The sequence below is a fragment of the Haliotis cracherodii genome, unplaced genomic scaffold (genome assembly GCF_022045235.1).
Source record: "Haliotis cracherodii isolate W230 unplaced genomic scaffold, xgHalCrac1.p SCAF_1, whole genome shotgun sequence".
NCBI lineage: Eukaryota > Metazoa > Mollusca > Gastropoda > Lepetellida > Haliotidae > Haliotis > Haliotis cracherodii.
Window position 1 is genome coordinate 33,208,876 of NW_027266264.1, and position 22,374 is coordinate 33,231,249.

The window sequence follows — 22,374 nt, forward strand, 5'->3', positions numbered from 1 at the left end:
ATTGCAGGATTTGCAGAGCTTGTGTACCCTGACCTGAGCAAAAAGCTCTTCATGTTACTGGTATTAATCCAGGTGCTAAATGATTTCAAGTACTTCATGAGTTAAGACCCATTTTGTTACAATAAAGATTTTGAATATTGTCTTCACATGGTGCCACCATTTTGCTTGAAGCAAATTCAAGTGCTATGAGAGGTAGAATGTGATTGGTCAATAGGAGGGACATAGAAGGGAAATAACTTGTAATCGCTGGTGGGGCTACAATCGAGCCACAAAATTACAGCGTAGTTCGGAAAGGGCGGAAACTGGACTTTTACAGTCAGGTAACTCCCTTGCCTTGGGAAGATGAATTTGAAGCAATGTTATAATACCACTAAGTAATGCTTTTATCACAATTTGGTTGCCACAGGCATGTAGTTCAAACCCAAGATAAATCCTTTACTGGACATGATGATGATCTGTGGTCATGTTTCCTGCCTATCTGTGGTCATGTTTCCTGCCTATCTGTGGTCATGTTTCCTGCCTACCTGTGGCTATCTTTCCTTCCAAGCTACAGTCATGTTTCCTGACTATCTATGGTAATGTTACTTGACTATCCATGGTCATGTTCTAGGATCCAGGACGACAATGGTTAGTAAATTATATTGTATTCTACATCTGAACTTTAGACTGATATAACATCAAGGCACAAGTGATTTAACAGTGACTTAGCAGATCTGATAATAGTTCTGGACGAACATTGTACAATGACTAGTATTACCACACTATGATGTCCTCCAGCTCAGAAACAACCCAACAGATATTAAAGTACATTTGTACCATATCCTCACAAAGTCTATAGAGAGAAACAAAACTGTGTTAAGGATTACATCCTAACAATAATACCAAATGAAATATATCTTTTTACTTTTACAAGTCGAAATCCGACTATCAATTAAATCACAGCAGGATACACACTGAGACAAAAATAATTCATCAGAATCCATCTACAAACAACTTGTAGCAGTCAATATTAAGTATGAGCAGTAACTTCTTTCAGCGATATTTCATAAACAACAAGTAAACAACAAGTGAATAGCTAGTAAAGACCATCTCTCTCAAGTCACCCTGCTGCAGTTGTAGTAAAACCTGTTCCTTTATTGCTTGAACTGTCTTATGGAGATCATGTCATGAAGATCAAATCATGGTCATATGAAGATCATATGAAGATAACACGATGAATCATGAAGGTCATATGATCATATGAAGATCATATGATATCACAAAGGCCATATGATCATATCATGAAGATCATATGATATCATAAAGGGCATATGATAACTTCATGAAGATATCATATGAAAGTTTTATTATGAAGGTTATATCATTAAGAAGGTCAAATAGGCAAAGTAAAGATGAGATCAGAAAGTTGACACTGAAACATCCCTGAAGCATAATCCGTGTCAGGACATAGAGTTGGAGACAGACTTTTCCAGCAGTGCAACATTTATATATACATTCCAATGTTCAGTCCACATGTTCAGTGATGATAGTGGGCAGACTCTGGCTCTCTTCCCTCATCAGCCCTACACTAGGCTTGTTCTCTGTGTGGTGGTTGCACTCCGTGTACAGCCCTGTGTCCTCTGAGGTCAAGGTCCTATCGGGAACAGACCCAGCAGCAGCCTCTGCAGAAGAATTCCTTTCTGATTCAGTGTCAGAAGACATAATCCTGTCATGTCTGGTAAGAACAGGAGGAGTCCTGTATTGTTTGTCTTGGGAAGAAGGAAGCTTATACTGTCTTGTGTCAGGAATTCTTTCAGGAGACAAAGTCCTTCCTGGACTACCATCATTGCTATCTGGAGACTGGGTCCTAGCGAGTCTTGTCTTCATTTCATCCTGAGACAGGACCTTGTCCTGTGACGGGTGACTCCCTCCCTCCACCAGTATGATCGGAATCTGCTGCTGCATATCATCATCTCTTGTTGAGTCTAAACTTGGCCTCCTCTTGGTATCACACTGTCTTGGACTGATGACCTCATCCTCAGGCTGCTCCTGGTTAGCATTGGAACCTCCTGTCCACACAACACAATCCTTCTCAACAACGCCACTACAAGGTACTGATAGGAGACTTTCCCCACCAACACTGACTCGTCTTGGAACACCACCAGGGTTCTTTGCATTGATATCAGCCAGTGTCACCTCCACATTGTTGTACTGCTCTTCTTCTGATGTCAGCATGTTTCTTGGGTCATCTTTAGCTTCGGATAACCTTCTCTCCTGACTAATCTGTCCTGATGCTTCTGAGCTGTCAATCAGAATTTTAGGCAAGTCAGCTGAAGAACCAACTTCTTGTCCGTTTCCTGCTGCAGGATGACTTCCTTTCACATCATGCAATTCTGTAGTCATATTCTCTCTGGAACCATCATGATGAGATGTTTCTGCATGGTTCAAAACCTTGTGGGACAGTCCCTGACTATCTTCAGTCCCAGCTCGTTCATCCAGTTCTGTAAGCCGAGCAGCATATTGAGCCACCATGTCTTCCGATGTTTCACTCCCTGAGGTTCCCCGGTCCCCACCACCAACTTCTACTGATTTCCCCTCTCCTTCAACATCTGACTCTGTGCCTCTTTCATCCATCTCCTCCTCATAACCAACAGTGACATGTTCCTGGCAAGGCTCCACATCATCCACCCGATCGGAAAACAATGTCACTCCTGATTTGTTCACCGAAATTTCCGGAATGTCCGATGTCTGATCATCATCTTTCTTTCTGTCCGCTGCATCAGATGCTCGAAGACCCAAGGGTTCTTCCTTTTCTTGTTCCACTCCTTCTTCATAGGCTACAATTCCAATCTCATAATTCTTCTCCTTGCTGATGTTGCTACGCCTCTTCTTCTTTATCTTCTCCTTCCCTGAACCATCATCTTCCTTATCTCTATTAACAACAACATTAACATCCGATTTCTCATCCTCTTCATCATCCATTTTAAAAGATGTCCTTTTCTTTTGGCCATTATTTTTCTGCTTTTTGGGCGATAAAATCCCTTGAATCTTTTTCGAAGGTTTCTGTGGTTTTGGGGGTAAGGCATCATTAACTCTCTGTTTAAGACCGGCATTGATCTCTTCCTCTGACTTCCGAGGCCACTCAACATCTGTCTCAATGTCTGACACATCATCTGCAGTGTCAGCATCAGCATCATCAACTTCCTTCTGGGATGAAACCACTTTGTTTGAGGTGTGGGTGGATTTGCTGGAGGAGCTAGACTTTGCCTCATATTCTTCTTCACTGGAAGAGCTGGAGCTACTCGAGCTGTCCCTCCCAGAGCTCTCCTTGTACTTATCTCTCATTCTTTTAACTAAATCTTCTGAACCTGAGCTATCAGCTTCACTGTCATCTGTTTCGTCCTGAACATTATCCTCAACAGCAGTTATCTCCATTTTTTCTGCATTTTGAAAACTGAAATTAGTTGCAGGTTGTTGAGATTCTCCTTGGTGATTGTCTTTGCTGGAATGGTCAGACTGATCTGCTTCTTGACCTTCGATCTCTACATCAGTGCGAGCTGTAACAGCACCTCCCCCTACAACACAGCAAACATCAACGTGTTGGCTCTAATAAACATACACACACATTTCTGTACATAGAAACAACTCTATAATTGTCGAATTACAAATTGTTTATAAAAACTTTAACCATTGGATTTAAATATTTACATCAAGAAAATGTCAAGCATTAATTGTGTACATGCTTAGTGAATAATTGTGAATGTAATAAATAAAAATTACCATGCATTTAAATCCATTTATAAGCATCTTAAAACTTCAAATTCATAAAATTACCCAATGAGAACATTTTCTGACGATACTGATCAAACTTATATAAGATTTATATGCCACACAGCAACAGATTGCATGCATTAATACTTTAAAGCAATTTATCACTCACAAATTTTGACTAAACTAGAAAATTAGAAATAATCTTTCATTTAAATTTATATTCAAAAAGATCATTAATAACACACATAAGCAATGTAGCTCAATGGCTTTCAGAAACACAGGTATCAATTTTTTTAATGCAAACACTGCAGGCAATTCACAGCAAAGTGTAATTTGAAACTCACTTTCTTCATTCCTAGATAAAACGGCATGTGATTTTATTTTACATCAGTCAGACAATGTTCTCAAAATACAGTGCATTCTGTATATCATCACCTAACAAGATTCATGCAGATTTTGTTGTTCAAAGCAATTACAAATGTCAATTCTTTATAGTCTGTTGTATTTTCAAAGAGAGAAAGGATTTGATTGAAGACTCCTTGTGGAGAAGTAATGGAACCAAAAGGTGTTGACCTTGAGACATGAAATCTTCTAGGATAAGATGGATACAGAAAGCACCATAGGATATTTCTGTTGAACAAACCTGTTAGTGTTTTGTGCACGAGTCTGGCATCATGGACGGAAACGGACAAACATGGCGGTGGTTGTGAGTGATTTATAAACATCATGCTTGGTGGAACTGATAAATGCTTTTATCAGACTAATGTTAGTCTAACTGAAGGAGTGGAAAGTAAGCTGCAGGTCCTATTGAGGCATTGCTGGACTTCAGATGAGAAAATGCTCATTATGTCAACAGAACAGTTAGCACCAGTGGTACACTTAAACACATCTGAAAATGAAGAATCTTCATCCACTGATGTTACCTTACCCAATATATTCAGGAGAGATTCAAGAATTTGATAATTAATCATAAACAGTAACAGTACTTATGGTTATGACAATATACGATCATTAACACATTCACAAACTAACAGCTGGCTTCATGGAATTGATCCATATTTGACAAATATTCCCTACAATTAATTAACTGTATTCTACGTAATAAGTGCCCAGGGCGCTCTCAAAATTAAAAATAAGAGGCACTTATTAGAATATTATTTTGGTGAAAAAAAGATCAGTTGAAAGATCATTAATTTCATGGTTTATGCTGACAGCCTGAACTGTTTATATACGACAGATATATTTTTCCAGAATTTAATTGCCGATAATTAAGGGTGCATATAACACATGATCGAGTGCGTATTACACACGAATAAATTCAAGTCTTGTGTACATTGATCATTTGGAAGGGGTGCTAATTGGGATTGTTCACTTGCCAATATATTAGCAAATATCGCCGTGGGCGCTTATTAGAGCGTGGCGCTTATTATGTCGAATACGGTTATCTCATCAAAATCAGATCTTTTACTCTGATGTACCTCTCAGTGCTAAGCTCTAAAACACCTCCATGGATCACATCAAGTGAGCCCTGAGCGAACTTTGACCGCCCAATCTAAATGCTGTGGAGCCAATGAGCTGTCAAGTTTATAAAATGATTTGGCTTCATTTCGAACTGAAAACTCACATGGAACACAACAATATAATGTAGCTGCTATACATTCTACTTCCAGAACTAGTTGTTGTAGTTCATTTTCAGGACACAGAAATCAAACATTTCAATGCAACGCTGACGCTAGAATCTAGAAGCCTTGACACTGATTGGCTGATGAGAAAGTTCACCTGACGCGACCTCCTATAGAAGTCACCTCAGATCTTCACAAAGAGAGTAATCTATTGGAATAAAAGATCTGACTAATAAATAAATAAAACGTTCAGAAATCCAAGATGATACTTTGTAACACGTGTTATTTGTTAGTCAGTGTTCCAAGTCAACGTGCCACTTGTGAGAAGTAACGGTCACACACAAACGTGATGTATGGTAATCACCAGTGAGGGGTTTGGGGGCATCTGTTTCATCAGCAACAGGGATGCCAGGCTGTACCTTACTGACTCCATCTGTGGTTAACATCAACGTACCATCATACCAACACTGAGCCATCATACCGTATCAGTCATATCATGTCACACATTTACTTTATCGGATGGTGGATCAAATGTCTTTGGACACTGCATATTGGTTTTGAGAATAACATTTTCTGTTATCTGTCTTTTACAAATGGTGTTATTTTAATTTCTTGTCAAAGCAAAAACAATTACCCTTTGCCAATGTACTTTCCTTTGTTTCTTGTCAGTCATATTTGTTAGGTCAGTTAACATTTGTTAGGTCAGTTAACATTTGTTAGGTCAGTTAACATTTGTTTCCTTTTTAACTACGGTAGTTATGCTTTTTCTCTCAACTGATTAACAAGACTATTTGTTGTAGTTAACCTTCATTATTGAAGAGAATTTTAATAAAACAAGGCAAGACAGGTGCTTCTTATGGACTAGTCATTGAAATATCAAAAAGTATTAACCTATTGTCATAAGATATTTCAGTGTGCCTTTAACATGTGTGAATCATGAAATTACCTGTCTGTGTATATACATAATGAAATTTGTAGAGTCATTTCAAAAGCAGAGATCAAAATCAATTGTTAGCAATGGATTTTGCTAGTGCTAGACATCATTTATTAATATTATTATTATTGATGTTGTTGTTGACCTACACAATACAAAGCTCAAATTCAAACAATACCATCACCAACTATAGGAGTATATATAGCTATGGTAATTGGAAAATAAACATTTAAAAAAACACATTCTACATCTTTCCCAAGTCCATTTTTGTAAGAGCGCATCCATGTAACTAGAAATATTAAAGTTAACGTAAGACAGCTTCACGCCTACATTTTCTAAAAAATTATTTGTCTTAAAACAATTCCAGGCCTTTTTTAATAGTGACTATGGGGGGTCTCTCGAGAAAATAATGAAAACTCCCCAAAATGTAAATAAATCCAGTTTCAAAATCTTAACTTTGAATCAAAAGTTCACAAAACACCATTTCCTTGGAAAGCTTTAATACCTGCATACAATACAATAAAAAAGAATTCACATTGTAAGATCTATGATTACAGGTACTTATATCAAGAAAGCAAGAAAAAGTGCAAAGTAGCCAAAGCCCCACATCATCCTAAAGCAGCCTCCGTACCTCGATACATAACAGTTTTCAGGCACCATTTTGTGTACATAGAAATGTAGGTACTAAAACAGCATATCAAACTTCACAGTATGATATATAACAACAAGATTCTCACTAGTGAAGCATCTTCATCTTAATACATAAACATATGATAATCAATTCTGTCAAATATATGATAATTTATTCTGTCAAATGTAATCTGTAATATGCTGCTTTTTTAACTAGCAAAAGAAAACAATTACCTTCACTAATAATATAAGTATACATAATTAATAACAATAACTGTGAAACCACCAAATGTAAGCTTCCATCATGTGGTCTGTAATTGATGAAATTAGCACCCATTGTTTAATGATGAACCCTTCCCTAACCTACCTTTACATAAATATTTGTCAGAAACTATTACTACTGAATTATAAATTGGAATCTAAAGAATTAGTGTTATTATTCAAAATGTTGTTATAATAAAACATCCCTTGATTTTGTTTAACTTATAATTTTGGATTGACAACTTGACTCTCAAAAGTGAACAATGTGTTAACACAAGTAAAAACTAAACTTGAGATTAAAGTAATACCAAGAGTCCTAGCACACGTCCTAGCTGGTATCATACTGAGTCCTAGCAATACCAATAGGTGCCTCCTTTGACCCCCAATTAAAAACAGGGTGCAAGCAACAATATTACAGTAATTAATCACAAATTAAATTAGCACACCCTATCATATCATAATCAATAAGCACTACATTTCTATGCAATATCAATGAGAATAAGAATATTATAATTAATAAAATCCATCTACGGAAAATATATAGTAAATGACTTATTTTTATAGAAATCTTGTTTCTCTCAGAAGAAACTATCTTTATCACATGTAGCAGAATAGGCTGTTAAGCATTGTGCTAGAAAAGCTATAGATAAATCTAGTCTATATTGCAAGAACTACAAATTTCATCCCTGGTGTATGGATCTTCTAGCCCTCTGGAATAGACACATGAGTTGCTTTGAGAATGGGACCAGGGAGCCAGCATTAACACATCCTCTATTTTCAGGAATTTTCATCACCATTATGCTGACCATACAATTGACATTATTTGGTAATGTCTTCCAAACTGCAATTTCTAATTCAGAAAAGCATGATGGCTTTAATCAGCTATCTAGAGACGGGTCACAACCTCTCCCAAAGCTGATTAAATTCATAGCAAATATTGCTCTTCTATAGTTAAACTGTGACATAAATTAATTCATGTTAACACCTGCTTTAACCAGATGATGTGTGGACTTATAAACCTAAGTGATGTCATCCCATTGTCCTGTCATTGTCTCTATACATCATAAAATCTTCAACTTGCGCAGTACCCAGAAATTTTAATTATAAAATCCTGGGTGTTTAATATATAAAATCCACACAAATACAATTGATTTTACACACAGATACAATTGATTTTATATTTCAGTGGATCAAACTTGCAACCTTTGTATCTGTAGCCTGTGAGTGTCCCACTAGGCGACAGAGGCGCTGATAATCCACAATGCTTTTAAGTAGTACTGGTTCATGGAAAGTGTGTTTGAAACATAAAATTGTTAATAAATATTGCTTCAGATTTTTCATTTGGTTTATAAGACAGATAAAACACTCCTCCTTCTTAGGATGTTATGAGATTGAAAACCCTTGGATGTGTTTTTTCATATGTGACAGGTCTGTCAGTATAAATACTGCACGAGTTGTGAAATACCAGCTATATCAAGACAGCCATCAAGTGGCAGCTTTTGTAACAAAACAACAGGGCACTATACAAAGTTAACTCAATTTATTTGACATTTGCAAAATAAATTGATGTTCTGCTGATGTGTGCAGAAAAACTGTGATGTGCTAAGGTCACATGTTACTTTAGGTCTTCCAGCCATTTTGAATGACTTGATGACTATCTTTAACTGTCCTGACTGTGATTGTTCCCAGTGTGTCCTGGGGTGTGATACTGATGCAGACATTCTTGATTGTGCAAGGACTAAAGTGAGTAGCATGCTGCGTTCCTTGATCATTCTGTGTCGTCAGTGAGACGTCAGAAGAAGACATTGAGACAAGCAAATATTCATTCAGTTCATTAAACTAATCATGGCAATAGGCTCTTTCCTCCAAATATTGATAATTTCCAGGGAAAGATACTTTTATATGATATATGGCCTCATCATCTACCTGTTTTCCCTCTACACTATCTGCTCTTGTCCCATTTTGTATGTCCCCCTCGCCATACAATCTACTCTCTACTCTCCTTGTATCTTTCTCCCCCCATACAATAAGCTTTCATCACCTTTTGTACCTGTTTTCCAAAAAATCAGGTTTTTTCCCCACGTTGTACCTGTTTTCCCGACCACTGTCTGCACTCTGGTCCATCTTGTACTGTTTTTGCCCAACAGCATTTGTTTTTTTCCCTCTTTGAACCTCCTTCCCCAACACTATCTCCATTTTTCGCATTTATTACCTGATTTCCCTCTATAGTATTTGAAATTTTCCCACTTCTTGCCTGTTTTCTTCAGTACCATATGCTCTTTTCCAATTTTTTTCCCATTTTCCCGGCTACTATCTGCCCTTTTCTTCCATTTTCCCCACTACTACTTTTCCCATTTTTTCCCCCATTTTCTCCCTACTATCTGCCCCTTTCCCACTTTTTACTTGTTTTCCCTCTATACTATCTGCATGTTTCCCGCTTTGTTACCCATTTTTCCCTAATACCACTTTTCCCCTCTCATATTCTTCCTATTTTCCGATATATATACACAGCACCCCAGCACACAGTATACAGCCCCTAGCAAATGTACTGCCACACTAGATGTCCCTACCTTCATCGGGCTGCTGGCTCCTCCCGGAGGGGCTGTCATCTTCATCCTCAAAGTCAGACTCGTAAGCATCTGGAATTAAGGGCAACAGGTCAATCAATCACCTTACAACAAGGCCACATGAACAACTATCGATGTCCAGAGTCCTAGTGTCAAACAACATTCTCCACATGTACAGTGAAAGCCCCTTAGTTCAGACCCTGGGAGTTTAGAAACCTGTCTTCTAGACAATTACTCTAGGAGACATCTACATGGTAACAGACATACTACTGAAAAGAAGTAAAGAATACCCAATTTTTTCATATTACTTTAATTAATCTGAATGTCATGACAGATTAACTATAGTCAAACAAAAAAATTGGGTGTTCATTAATTGTCATGTCATGACATATTAACTATAATAATATGAAAGAATCGGATGTTCTTTAACTTCTTTTGAGTAGCATATAATATAATTACAAAATGCCCACTATTCACATATCCGGAAATACAAAATCATTTGAAACTGGGTTTCTCTGTTCATGGTTTGTTTGTGGGTAATATAATTGTTAATATAAACAACATTGTTGTCAAAGGAATAAAATATCATTTGTTTTTCCAAGAAGCTGATCAGTGCTCACAGTCTAGAATAGCATTGCAACAAATGGATGCTGAATAAGATGAAGAATTCGAAAGTAATGACATCATATATGAATATGACATAAATAAATTAACACATATGACAGGTATTATAAGGAAAATAATCAGGTATCAAGTTTGCACATCATTGCTACTTATTATTTCTTTCACAAAAAGGGTGTATAAAACGTTCACCAACATATTTCCTTGTAATAACAAGCTAACAAATTTACCACTGTCATTTTCAGACACAACTTGTCACTCAAAAGGCTGTTAGGACCCAGATGGAGAATGAAACAGCTGTACTTTCCCACCTTCTGTATGTTTAGTCCATTATAAACAAGTTCCAATACATCATATCTTGTCATGACAGTATTAAAGGGGAAGTGTACACGCAAAAATCACTTTCTTTCTTTTTCTAAACAAAACGCAATTTTAGAATTAGTTAGTATCTGTGTTTGAAAATATACACTCATTTTTTTTCACAGTGAAAGTAGGAAGCTCACAATAGTGTGAAAGTGATATGCCGTTATGAGGCCTTCGTTTTACGAGCGAAATAGGCCTGAGTTATCCCCCTTAGATTATGACGTAATTGGTGCCAATTCAACTGGGTCCCTGTCTATTCTCAACGCAAAAGATATCAAGGACCAGTTTGCGGTAAAACAACATGGTCTACGACACACTCCGGCGCAGTGGTGACTCAGCATAACACAATTCTGGCTGGCATCTGAGATGCTAGAATCACAAAACTATACCTACACCACGTGAAGCGGCTCTAACAAAGCATGATGACGTCATAATGTTTATCAATTGGCACCAATGACGTCATATTGCAAGGGACATAAGCCATGGTGTTTTTGTTATGGAAATAGAACACTTGGTAATGTGAAAAATATAAATCGTTTTAGTGCAAAAAATATGTTAATTAAATATGATGTTTTTATATTTTTGTCTATGACACTTCTATGTTAACACTTTTAATGTGGAAAAAGTACAAGAAGAAAAGGTTCATTTCCGTGTGAACTTGCCCTTTAAGGGATTATAATGGTTTTGCATTTCACACATTTGACTATACCCATGTTAACAAGCAGAACTTCAAATCATATATTGTTAACACAAACTCATAATTTCTTCATGCGGATTGTTAAATGTTTATCTAATTATTCATGCATTCCTGTGCTACCTAGAGTGATGTGCCTTTATTTGTGTGCATGAGTGTGCAGTTTTTAACTTTTTGGGGTGCATATTTGTGTGCACTGGAAGTGCATGCCAGTGAATGTATTAGTTGCGGAGTCACATGTCACTCGTGTTTACCCACCAACACATCAAGAGTAAACTGTGAGTGAGTGAGTTGGGTTTTCTGCCACTAATAGCAATATTCCAGCAATATCACAGTGGGGGACACCAGAAATGGGTTTTCTATTTTGTATAAACCATGTGAGGAATGGAACCTGACAAGTGAACACTTTAACCACTTGGCTACCCGACTGCTCTCAACTGTTAAATGTATCCTGACTAGAGTAAGTGAGTTGGGGTCAATGTCTCTTTGTATTTCAGAAATACCCTGCCCAACATAATAACAATCACATTAAATTCAGATCCTAATGCTCATGACCACTACACATAGATCTGAGGACATCCCATTACAGATCACGTCCAGAACGACCTTTCATCCGACCAATCAGAGCGTCGCTTAAGGGATAGTAAAAGTGAAGTCTGAATGCCTTAATCACACAAACTTGAAAAGATGAATTCAAAGCATTACAAACAACAGTTCCGTCCTGTATGACTGATTCCATCAAAGGCATTGTCTATCTCTCACGTCAAATGGATACACATTTGAAATGAAAGAGACTTTCCAATCCCCATGGGAAGTACTACCATACAATCTCAGCCATCTATTGGACATTTTTGTTTGTTCAGTGTTTGCTGTAAAGCTCAAGAAGGCTGCTTCTGATTGACTAATGTTGACTTCCTGTTCTTCATTTCATTGGTCAAGGTTTGTGAACGTAGTTCTGATGTGAACTGGGATTTGTTAAGATCTTCATGTAGCAGCAGCAAGCACTAAGTTCTGATTTTGATGAGATTGAATATAATGATGTAGTTATAAAGTGACTTGGGGCTGTTGATACTTGTCAATTAAACTCGAAACAAAAATAATAAAACTATATTAAAACTGAAGGAACAGTCTATTTGTAAGTTTCACAATGCAACTATGGAAGGAATGCCTTCAGTAGTATTAAATACCGGTAATGCTTTCAAAGCTGGAAATGCCTGAGCCTGGAAAACTGTACCTATTAATATTTATATCATCATAAAGAAAGAACTGGGACATATGGTTCAATAAAATCACTGATTCTCCATTAAAAAAACATCTCATATTACATATAAGCTGCATGACTGATACAGTGATTAAAACCATTACTGATTAATGTAAAATCATCACAGCTTGTGTAAATGCATGAAGTTTGTGTCTTTGTGGATGTAAGAGAGTCTAAATACCCAAGCCTTATTACTTTTAAACCTTAGTTGTAAAACCCTCTTATTAAGTTCATAAAAGGCTTGCCTAAAACTTTATAAGCAAAATAAAAAATGCATGTTAACAATAATGCTGGAACCATATGACAATTTAATAAATGCACTTGTTACAAAAGAATTAAGGAACAAGCTCAAAGAAGCCTGAGTTGAAAACATGTGTTGGTCTTTGTGCTGTACATCTCGCACTGTCTATTGTTCGATAAATAGTGTGACTGTGGAAACACAGAAATAACCTGGGACTCTTTCTATCCTATACATGTTTATATATGATGATGACAATGATGAGATAAACTTTCATGCTATTCAAGAATCTTGTAATTTTGTGAAGGTTTTTTTTAAAGTCTTTTACTTCATTAAAAATCATTTTAATCATAAAAATAATGTAATTTCTACCAAGAATACTAAGCATTACTGCTGTTGATATGTATATTAATGTATATATTGAGCAGGTGTACGAGTGAGACTGAGTGGCCCCCAAGGATGGGGATATGTAACCAGACACAAACAGTCACAGCATGCTGGAGTTACAGGAACACTGAGAACATAACCCAGGAACACAATGTGAGAAAACAGCACACCAACACACAGCAAGCTGAGTTATACCCGCGTTATTGTCCCGTGCGTCAGCGCCATCTACCTCCACGGGAACCAAGATTTGGTCATGGGCTGAAACGGCCACAACATCAACATTGCACAATATATAAAGCTGTTCCAACTCTTGTCACACTGAAATACAGACACTCTTACAAGCATGGTCTACTCTCTCACTTATTGTACTGAAAGAAGCTGTTTCCAAGTGACGAAAATGTGAAATGTATAAACACCCCATACTCTGACACATCACAAGTCACGACCCCCACATTCTTGATCCCAGATCCTCACACGATATGAAAAGACCACACATATGACATGCCTAGACCCTACACCCCACACATGACATGCCTAGACCCCACACCTCACACATCACAGGCCCAGACCCTACACCTCACACATCACATGCCTAGACCCTACACCTCACACATGACATGCCCAGACCCCACACCTCACACATCACATGCCTAGACCCTACACCCCACACATGACATGCCCAGACCCCACACCTCACACATGACATGCCCAGACCCCACACCTCACACATCACATGCCTAGATCCCACACCTCACACATCACATGCCTAGACCCTACACCTCACACATGACATGCCTAGACCCCACACCTCACACATCACATGTCATGACCCCACACCTCACACATCACATGCCCAGACCCCACACCTCACATATGACATGCCCAGACCCTACACCTCACACATCACATGCCTAGACCCTACACCTCACACATGACATGCCCAGACCCTACACCTCACACATCACATGCCTAGACCCTACACCTCACACATCACATGCCCTGACCCCACACCTCACACATCACATGTCATGACCCCACACCTCACACATCACATGCCCAGACCCCACACCTCACACATGACATACCCGGACCCCACACCTCACTCACCACATGCCAAGACCCCACACCTCACACATGACATGTCATGACCCCACACCTCACACATCACATGCCTAGACCCCACACCTCACACATCACATGCCTAGACCCCACACCTCACACATCACATGCCTAGACCCCACACCTCACACATCACATGCCTAGACCCCACACCTCACACATGACATGCCCAGACCCCACACCCCACACATCACATGCCTAGACCCCACACCTCACACATCACATGCCCAGACCACACACCTCACACATGACATGCCCAGACCCCACACCTCACACGACATGCCTAGACCCCACACCCCACACATCACACATCACATGCCTAGACCCCACACCCTCACACATCACATGCCTAGACCCCACACCCCACACATCACATGCCTAGACCCCACACCCCACACATCACATGCCTAGACCCAACACCTCACACATCACATGCCTAGACCCCACACCTCACACATGACCAGTCATGACCCCACACCTCACCCATGAAATGTCATGACCCCACACCCTCACATGAAACATCAAGAACCAGATCCAGCCAACCAATAACCTACCAGACTCTTCCTCATCTGATTGTTTAGCTTTCTCCGTCTCCTTGGGGGGTGGTTCAGAGACTTGCACAACAATCACCTCCTCCCCTGGGTTGCTGGAGGGCTGCTCCATCTTCTTGGGAGGGGGCTTGCCGCCAACCATCCCCTTCTGAACCTGGCACCTGAGAGAAAGAAGTCTTAGTGAGAGAATGTCGCAGTCAGCACAAGGGTGTAGGAGAGATCACAACAGCCTTCAAACATGGACACCCTGAACTAGACTGTATTTCGTCCCAGAGCAGATATGTTGGTTATATGTAAATGCAATCTACGATGTTGATCAGCTTAATGATTCAAACAGCCACACTCTTTCGCATCCAAGGGACTAAAAAAAATATAAAATATTGTCAAAGAGTTCTTGTTCTAGGAAATTATTCCTATTGAACTTTTTTCTGTCATACATTTACACTGAAAATATTTGTTCCGGATGGAGCTAATTTCATGTGGAACTAAACATTGTTGACAATATTTGCCTCTATTTTTAATCTGTATGTCTATAGGATTTGTTTGTTTGTATATTTGTTGTTTAACGCTGTAGCTATATGGTGGCAGTCTGCAAATAGTCAAGTCTGGACAAGACTATCCAGTGATTGACATCCTGAGCATCAGCGAGCCTGACCACCTGATCGCCTTTTACAAGAAGCATGGGTACCTATTCTATCCCGGATCTTCACGGGTCATGCATATAGGAAGCAACATTTTGTGTCCATCAAAAGCCCTGTCAGGTCTCACTACATGTTCGGGGTTTGTAGAGATATGCGCTGTCGCAATACTCCATGGAGGACTAACAGGATAGATCTCCATTTAATGTGTCAGCTTTTACAGGGTGACCTCGGCCTTCAAAATACTTATTACTGTCTTTTTGAAATAGGTAGATTTATAGTCAAGAAATGCTCTCACTAAAGAATCCTTCTTTGAGGAACTGTCACCTGCATTTTAAAAAAACTGGCAAGCAACACTCACTTGTAGCAGGGATTCATGCCCTTGATGCCAACAAAGCTGAAGTGACCTTGCTTGGCCCCGAGTCGGACTTTCTTGGAGTGGCCGAACTCACAACACGTGCTGACCCTTGCATCTTGCCGGCCATCTACATACAACGTCAGACTGAATGGGTAGCCCCGGTGACGCTTTGATATGAAGCTGAACTTGCCTGGAGACAATGAATGCAAGGCTGGACATGTTTGTATAAACTTATTGTCACCTTATACTACATGTGCTCTCAGTGAAGCCTCTTAACACTGTCAGAGACACCTTTATACTTACTTCCTGACTCAATAAGACCCATATACTCATTTCCTGGCTCAATGAGACCCTTATACTCACTCCCTGACTCAATAAGACCCCTATACTCACTACCTGGCTCAATGAAACCCTTATGCTCACTTCCTGCCTCAATGAGACCCTCATACTCACTTCCTGGTTCAATGAGACCTTCATACTCACTACCTGGCTCAATGAGACCCTCAAACTCACTACCTGGCTCAATGAGGCCCTTATACTCACTACCTGGCTCAATGAGACCCCCATACTCACTTCCTGGCTCAATGAGACCCTTATACTCACTTCCTGGATCAATGAGACCCTCATACTCACTACCTGGCTCAATGAGACCAATATACTCACTTCCTGGCTCAATGAGACCCTTATACTCACTACCTGGTTCAATGAGACCCTTATACTCACTTCCTGGATCAATGAGACCCTCATACTCACTTCCAGACTCAATGAGACCCTCATACTCACTACCTGGCTCAATGAGACCAATATACTCACTTCCTGGCTCAATGAGACCCTCATACTCACTTCCTGGTTCAATGAGACCCTCATACTCACTTCCTGGTTCAATGAGACCTTTATACTCACTACCTGGCTCAATGAGACCCTCAAACTCACTACCTGGCTCAATGAGGCCCTTATACTCACTACCTGGCTCAATGAGACCCCCATACTCACTTCCTGGTTCAATGAGACCCTTATACTCACTTCCTGGATCAATGAGACCCTCATACTCACTACCTGGCTCAATGAAACCAATATACTCACTTCCTGGCTCAATGAGACCCTTATACTCACTACCTGGTTCAATGAGACCCTTATACTCACTTCCTGGATCAATGAGACCCTCATACTCACTTCCAGACTCAATGAGACCCTCATACTCACTACCTGGCTCAATGAGACCAATATACTCACTTCCTGGCTCAATGAGACCCTTATACTCACTACCTGGTTCAATGAGACCCTTATACTCACTTCCTGGATCAATGAGACCCTCATACTCACTTCCTGGCTCAATGAGGCCCTTGAACACAGTCAGGGTGTTGCCCCCACAATGTTGCTGCTCCACGCTGACATCGTGCCGGTTGTCGGTTCTCTCTCGAGCCAGTTTGAGGGCCCAGCCATGGAACTTCATGGTCACCTCACAGTTGGAGTGGATGTCCCCCTGGTGTCTCATTGCCGGCTCTCTCCGGTGTAGGTCAACCCCAGGCTGCAAGAAGTGAAATCATCAGCAAAACCATCACCAACATCAGCAAAACCATCACCAACATCAGCAAAAACATTCTTCTACATCATCGACAAATTCTGAAAACAAACTTTCAGGACAATCAGTCAATGAGAAAATGAACCAATCTAAAATCCTGATAAAACCAATCTCATTAAAATCAGATGTTAGATCTCACTATCGCTGAACAAAGATCTGAGGACATCCCATTACGGGTCACGTCAGAACCACCTTTCATCCAACCAGATCATGAAAGTGACAGACAGAATGTGTTTTCTAATCATGCAACCTTGAAATATTTAACAGAGGGTATTCCGAACGACAGTTACAGGTTTTATGATTATATCTATACAATCTAGGCCATCTGTAAGCCATTCCAGAATGTTCTTTTTATCAGGTTTAAAAATTTTAACCGGGAATACGTCAAAATATGTTTTGAAGCATAGTCGCCAGTTTGAAACTAGTGTCGTTAAGATCGAGAAAGCTGCCTTCTGATTGGCTAATGTCGATTTCTTGTCAGTCATTTCATTGATCAGTCAAAGTTCGCGAGAAGTCGTTCTGACGTGACCCGTAATGAGATCTGATTTTAATGAGATTGTGATAAAACAACACAACCAATCTAACAATACACATTTTTTAAATTATTAAATTTGCTTGAATACAAAGCTCATCCCAGTATTAAACATAATATTATCTTTCATTTAACGTAATTGTAAGTATTAAGTATAACTAAATGAAAAACATACACTCCGTTTGGGTGACTTGTCGCTGCTGGTAGAGCGCCCCCTGTTTCCAGCGCTGCGATGTCGGGCAGGGCCAGTGCGGGGGGAGGAGGGGGGGATGGGTATCTGTGGAATCAGATATGGGGAGGCCAAGGTGTTTGTCTGCTCCATCTTCGCCAGAGCAGTCGCATAACGCCGCAGGGCAAGTGGGTTCAGCTGAAACACGAAGTGGATGATGATTACGGCACATCCTATCAGGCCATCTGCAGTCATATCACACCACAGCAATAGTCCATAGCACGGTCCATGAAATCTGCAATTCTTCCTGTTGCTAGTCACAGGACAGGATACGCCATCCTTACAAAATGACCTCCATTTATAGCAGACGTGGGAAAACATCAAATCTATCTGCATAGCGCTTGACTCTGTCAATACTCAGGGGCACGGGTGGCCCAGTCATCTAAGGCGCCGCGATTCGCAGTGCAGAGTTGCGTCCCTTGGGCACGCCAGAAACCTATGATTGTGGGTTCGAATCCCGGGTCGCCCCGATTATGTTTCTAGGTTTGTTAGCACCATACCCGTGCTCGTGGGTTTCACCGAAGTGGTAAACCTCTAAGACCTGCATCACTTCGGGCTTTAGTCCCACATTAAGCTGACACGCCGCGATATAACTGGAATACTGTTAAAAGCGGTGTTAAACCCAACTCACTCACTCACTCTGTCAATACTCAGCTGATCATCAGGATGATGTCAATTTTGCATCTTACCAATGTGTCATTGGTATACCCGACAATGAATTTGACAGTAGGCATTTTATCCTCAAGTGTGTCCTTTGTCACATGATCACCGAACGGATCAGAAAATACAATACAGCACCTCAATTAACGGAATAACAATTGATAGGAATATTAACCAACTAAAAACATTGTAATTCATTTAGTTTTCCAAAATTACACCTTGTTTGAAAAGCCACATGGATATAGGCTTCATTTTTTAAATTAATATCCAACAAGGGTCTTCCCTTGAATCACTAACACCTTCCCAAGCAATCTATTGTTGAATCTAGGAATCTTTGTCATCTGTTATCATAATACTTAATCTAAGGTTGGATGAACCCAGCACAGCAAGTTCCTTACAGAGTAGAGGTGTCTGGCATCAATCTCCTCCCTGCTGCGTGGAGTCCTGCTACGTCCAGATCTTACAAGAGGCTGCTCACAGTCCGACATGTCGATCTCGTTGCCATCGTCATCAACATAGATGACCTACGTAGAGGATGTCATAAATTTGCAGAAAGTCTTTGACAAAAGTATTTATCAATGAAATGCTTCTGTGATCATAATATTAATTTATTTTGTGTGTGACTAGTAAAGGGTTATCTAAGAAATAAATTACTGGATCCTTATTTCAGTCAATAAATTAAAATTTCACAATCACAAATCTGAATTATTATAAATGTAACAGATCCTGTTTCAGCTGCTTACTTTAAAAAAATTGAATTTTTCCTGCAGAACTTGCATAACAATATTCTGCAAAATTTATAAGATTTATTTGTATGATTACATTTTAATAGTTGACATTTTCTTACAATAATAAAGAGATGCTGAACATCTAGTCTCATATAAAATGACAGTTGCCATGGTAATAGCATCCATATTTAACATCACATATTACAATTGATCTATTTCAAACTATTAATCTAAATTCAAACAATAAATCAATAAGATCCAATAAGCATTTAGCTAGCTAAATTAGCAGTAACTAACTCAGTGAATAACACAGCATGGCAAAATGTGAAAATGTTATGATGTTATGAAAACTTACATCAGCATCCTCATCATTGGATTCATATACTGACGAGTTAGTATCAGGCATATTAGAGGGTGCACTGATGGGACGGTACTTCGCCGAGCGGTGGCGGTGGGGGCGTGGCGAGGGCCCTGACTGGGGCCGACTAGAGCGAGGGGATAGGAAAGGCAAGATATCCTCATCGCTCCTCCGAACACGCTGTGTCTACAAGGATAGCATGGATAGTGCATGATAGTGATGATGATGATGATGATGACTACGTATGGTGATGGCTTGTGAGGCCATAATGGCAGTCGATCTGTGATGAGAGCTGTTGGTGTTTTTTTGAGTGCTACAGAAAAACTTCATTAGAATGGTAAATGTACTGTTCAGCCAAGGATTATACATCTGGAAATAGCTTAAGCACCACCCACTCCATATTTCCATATAAAATAGCCAAAATGTTTAAATCATGTCCTGTATTAATTGTCTCGACAAATCACACTTGTTTTTGATTATAAAGTAACATACTCATTTGTAAAAACAGCAATTAATTATGCAAGGTTTTTAACTTTTCCATGGCGATTGTTACTTGACTGCTTTTCAACTGTTTCCCCTGCTTCTCTGCATCAAAGTTCTTGATGAATATGGAAGGGGTGGTGCTTAACTTATTTTCAGGTGTATATTTCTACATACAGCTCCAGCCCTACTCAAAGAAAAGTATCACATATCGCATTGTCGTATTAAAACTCAAAATGCAATGGGGAACCGATGTGTCGTTTCACCCTTAAAGATACCTAACACTGGAAACAATCTAGTCAAATATGTGTGTAATTTCCACATTCCCTGACTAAAACAGATGTGAAGTGTGATCCATTGAAGGCCTACTACACAGGCAAGGTGCTATTTCTTTCCATGTCACTGTAGAGTGATCTGCCTTGATGTGCACCTGCTTCACACAAATTGCTCCCAGTATCAAATACTTTGAAATAATGCCTAGTTAGAGAGAGGAGATTTAATACCCAATCATCTGCTCAAACATGATGACAGTGCATCCGTAAAAGCAAATATGATCTTAAATTTTGTTACACTGAAATAATATAGAAAGCTATGGTGGTTTGCAGCCTTTGGGCACCCTAATGTTCCCTGGTGACAGTATCACAGTACATAGACTCAATATGCCCTGAAGAAAGGTCAAACAATAGGTATTTTTAGAAGAAGTGGACCTTGTTATAAATCTGGTGTTCTTTATCATTGTTGTTTTGAAGGTACAAAAAAAAAAGAAACAAAGGATATTTTTTCTTGGCCTAAAACATTGATACCTGCCTGTCTGTCGTACATTGTGTATGGCCTAACAACCTAAGATATAAACTGGTACACTGTGGCATCTACGTATCATGATACACACTGTATCAAGGTTGACGTTCTCTGGACTGCTGATACATAGCTGTAATGATGTTGATCACTGATGATGACATGACATGAGAGATAAAGGACATGGACTATCTCAACTGCTCTACCTTCTACAGTGTCTACTAGGATGCTAACATTTGTAGGAATGTTGTTAGGTTGATGCATGGGTCAAACTACTAATTGCTTGTCTAACCTACAAGATTGTAAAGCACACTCTACCTAAATGATCTATACTTTTAAAGGAACAACATTTACATAACTACCACGTTGGATATGGGGTAGGGTGAACATAACAATTCAGTGAAACTAATAACACATGGCTATTGTTTTATTTCCTTAAATCTTGACTTGTTAACAAGTAGGGAATGATATTTATAAGCAGAATTCCAACAGTAGACAGTATTAATATTATTATATTATTTCTCAAAATCTGCAGCAGATGAAAACTTGTTCTGCCCTAAACTCTACAGAATAATATAATGTTGAACGATTGTAATAGACCAATTCCACCAGGTAATTGCTTTAGTCAAATAGACATGTCAACATGGAGATCAGCCTCTCTTACAAACCCAAGAGCATATATTTATTAAAACATTCAGTTCCATCCCACCCCTCATCCCATTCACAGTCAGTTTTTTCTTCAGTTTTTTATATGACAATACAGCATTAGCAGCATTCTGCTATTTCTTGAATAACCTTATGTCAGATCCGATTAGAATAAAAAAACTGTTTCTTAGACAATCAGCCCATTTAAAACGAGGCGATACATACATCAGAATACATACACCTGATTCAATATTTTATTGATAACTAAGAATATATTTTTGCCTTAATCAAGCATGTGAACAGAAATGGATTTACCTATTCTAAATGGATTGGAAAAGATCTTTAGTAAACAATCTAACGAGTGATGAGAT

At 39.2% G+C, this 22,374-nt stretch overlaps 2 protein-coding genes across 2 annotated transcripts in view; both read right to left on the minus strand.

Moving 5' to 3' along the window:
• Window positions 1-22,374, minus strand: part of LOC139476116 (glutamate-rich protein 3-like) — a 53,043-nt gene that overhangs the window by 25,107 nt on the left and 5,562 nt on the right. Inside the window, exons 5-11 of the mRNA XM_071259383.1 lie at window positions 19,396-19,521; window positions 18,284-18,475; window positions 17,318-17,522; window positions 15,998-16,184; window positions 15,002-15,159; window positions 13,524-13,586; window positions 9,768-9,836 (exon numbers count right to left, since the gene is read on the minus strand). Of these exons, the coding sequence (XP_071115484.1) occupies window positions 9,768-9,836; window positions 13,524-13,586; window positions 15,002-15,159; window positions 15,998-16,184; window positions 17,318-17,522; window positions 18,284-18,475; window positions 19,396-19,521 (1,000 nt within the window). The remainder of the gene's footprint in view (window positions 1-9,767; window positions 9,837-13,523; window positions 13,587-15,001; window positions 15,160-15,997; window positions 16,185-17,317; window positions 17,523-18,283; window positions 18,476-19,395; window positions 19,522-22,374) is intronic.
• Window positions 1,428-5,851, minus strand: LOC139463661 (otolith matrix protein OMM-64-like). Its single transcript, XM_071244922.1, has 2 exons — window positions 5,737-5,851; window positions 1,428-3,554 (listed from the first exon to the last, which is right to left on the minus strand). Exons 1-2 carry the CDS (start codon window positions 5,849-5,851, stop codon window positions 1,504-1,506), a joined length of 2,166 nt encoding a protein of 721 aa, XP_071101023.1. The 3' UTR covers window positions 1,428-1,503.

Bases quoted from the DNA above. Each gene is read 5' to 3' on its own strand.
- LOC139463661 (XM_071244922.1), bottom strand. From the start codon at position 5,851: ATGATGGCTCAGTGTTGGTATGATGGTACGTTGATGTTAACCACAGAT. The intron at 3,555-5,736 runs GTGATTACCATA...GCTGTGTTGTAG, and splicing joins TGCCCCCAAACCCCTCACTG to GGGGAGGTGCTGTTACAGCT.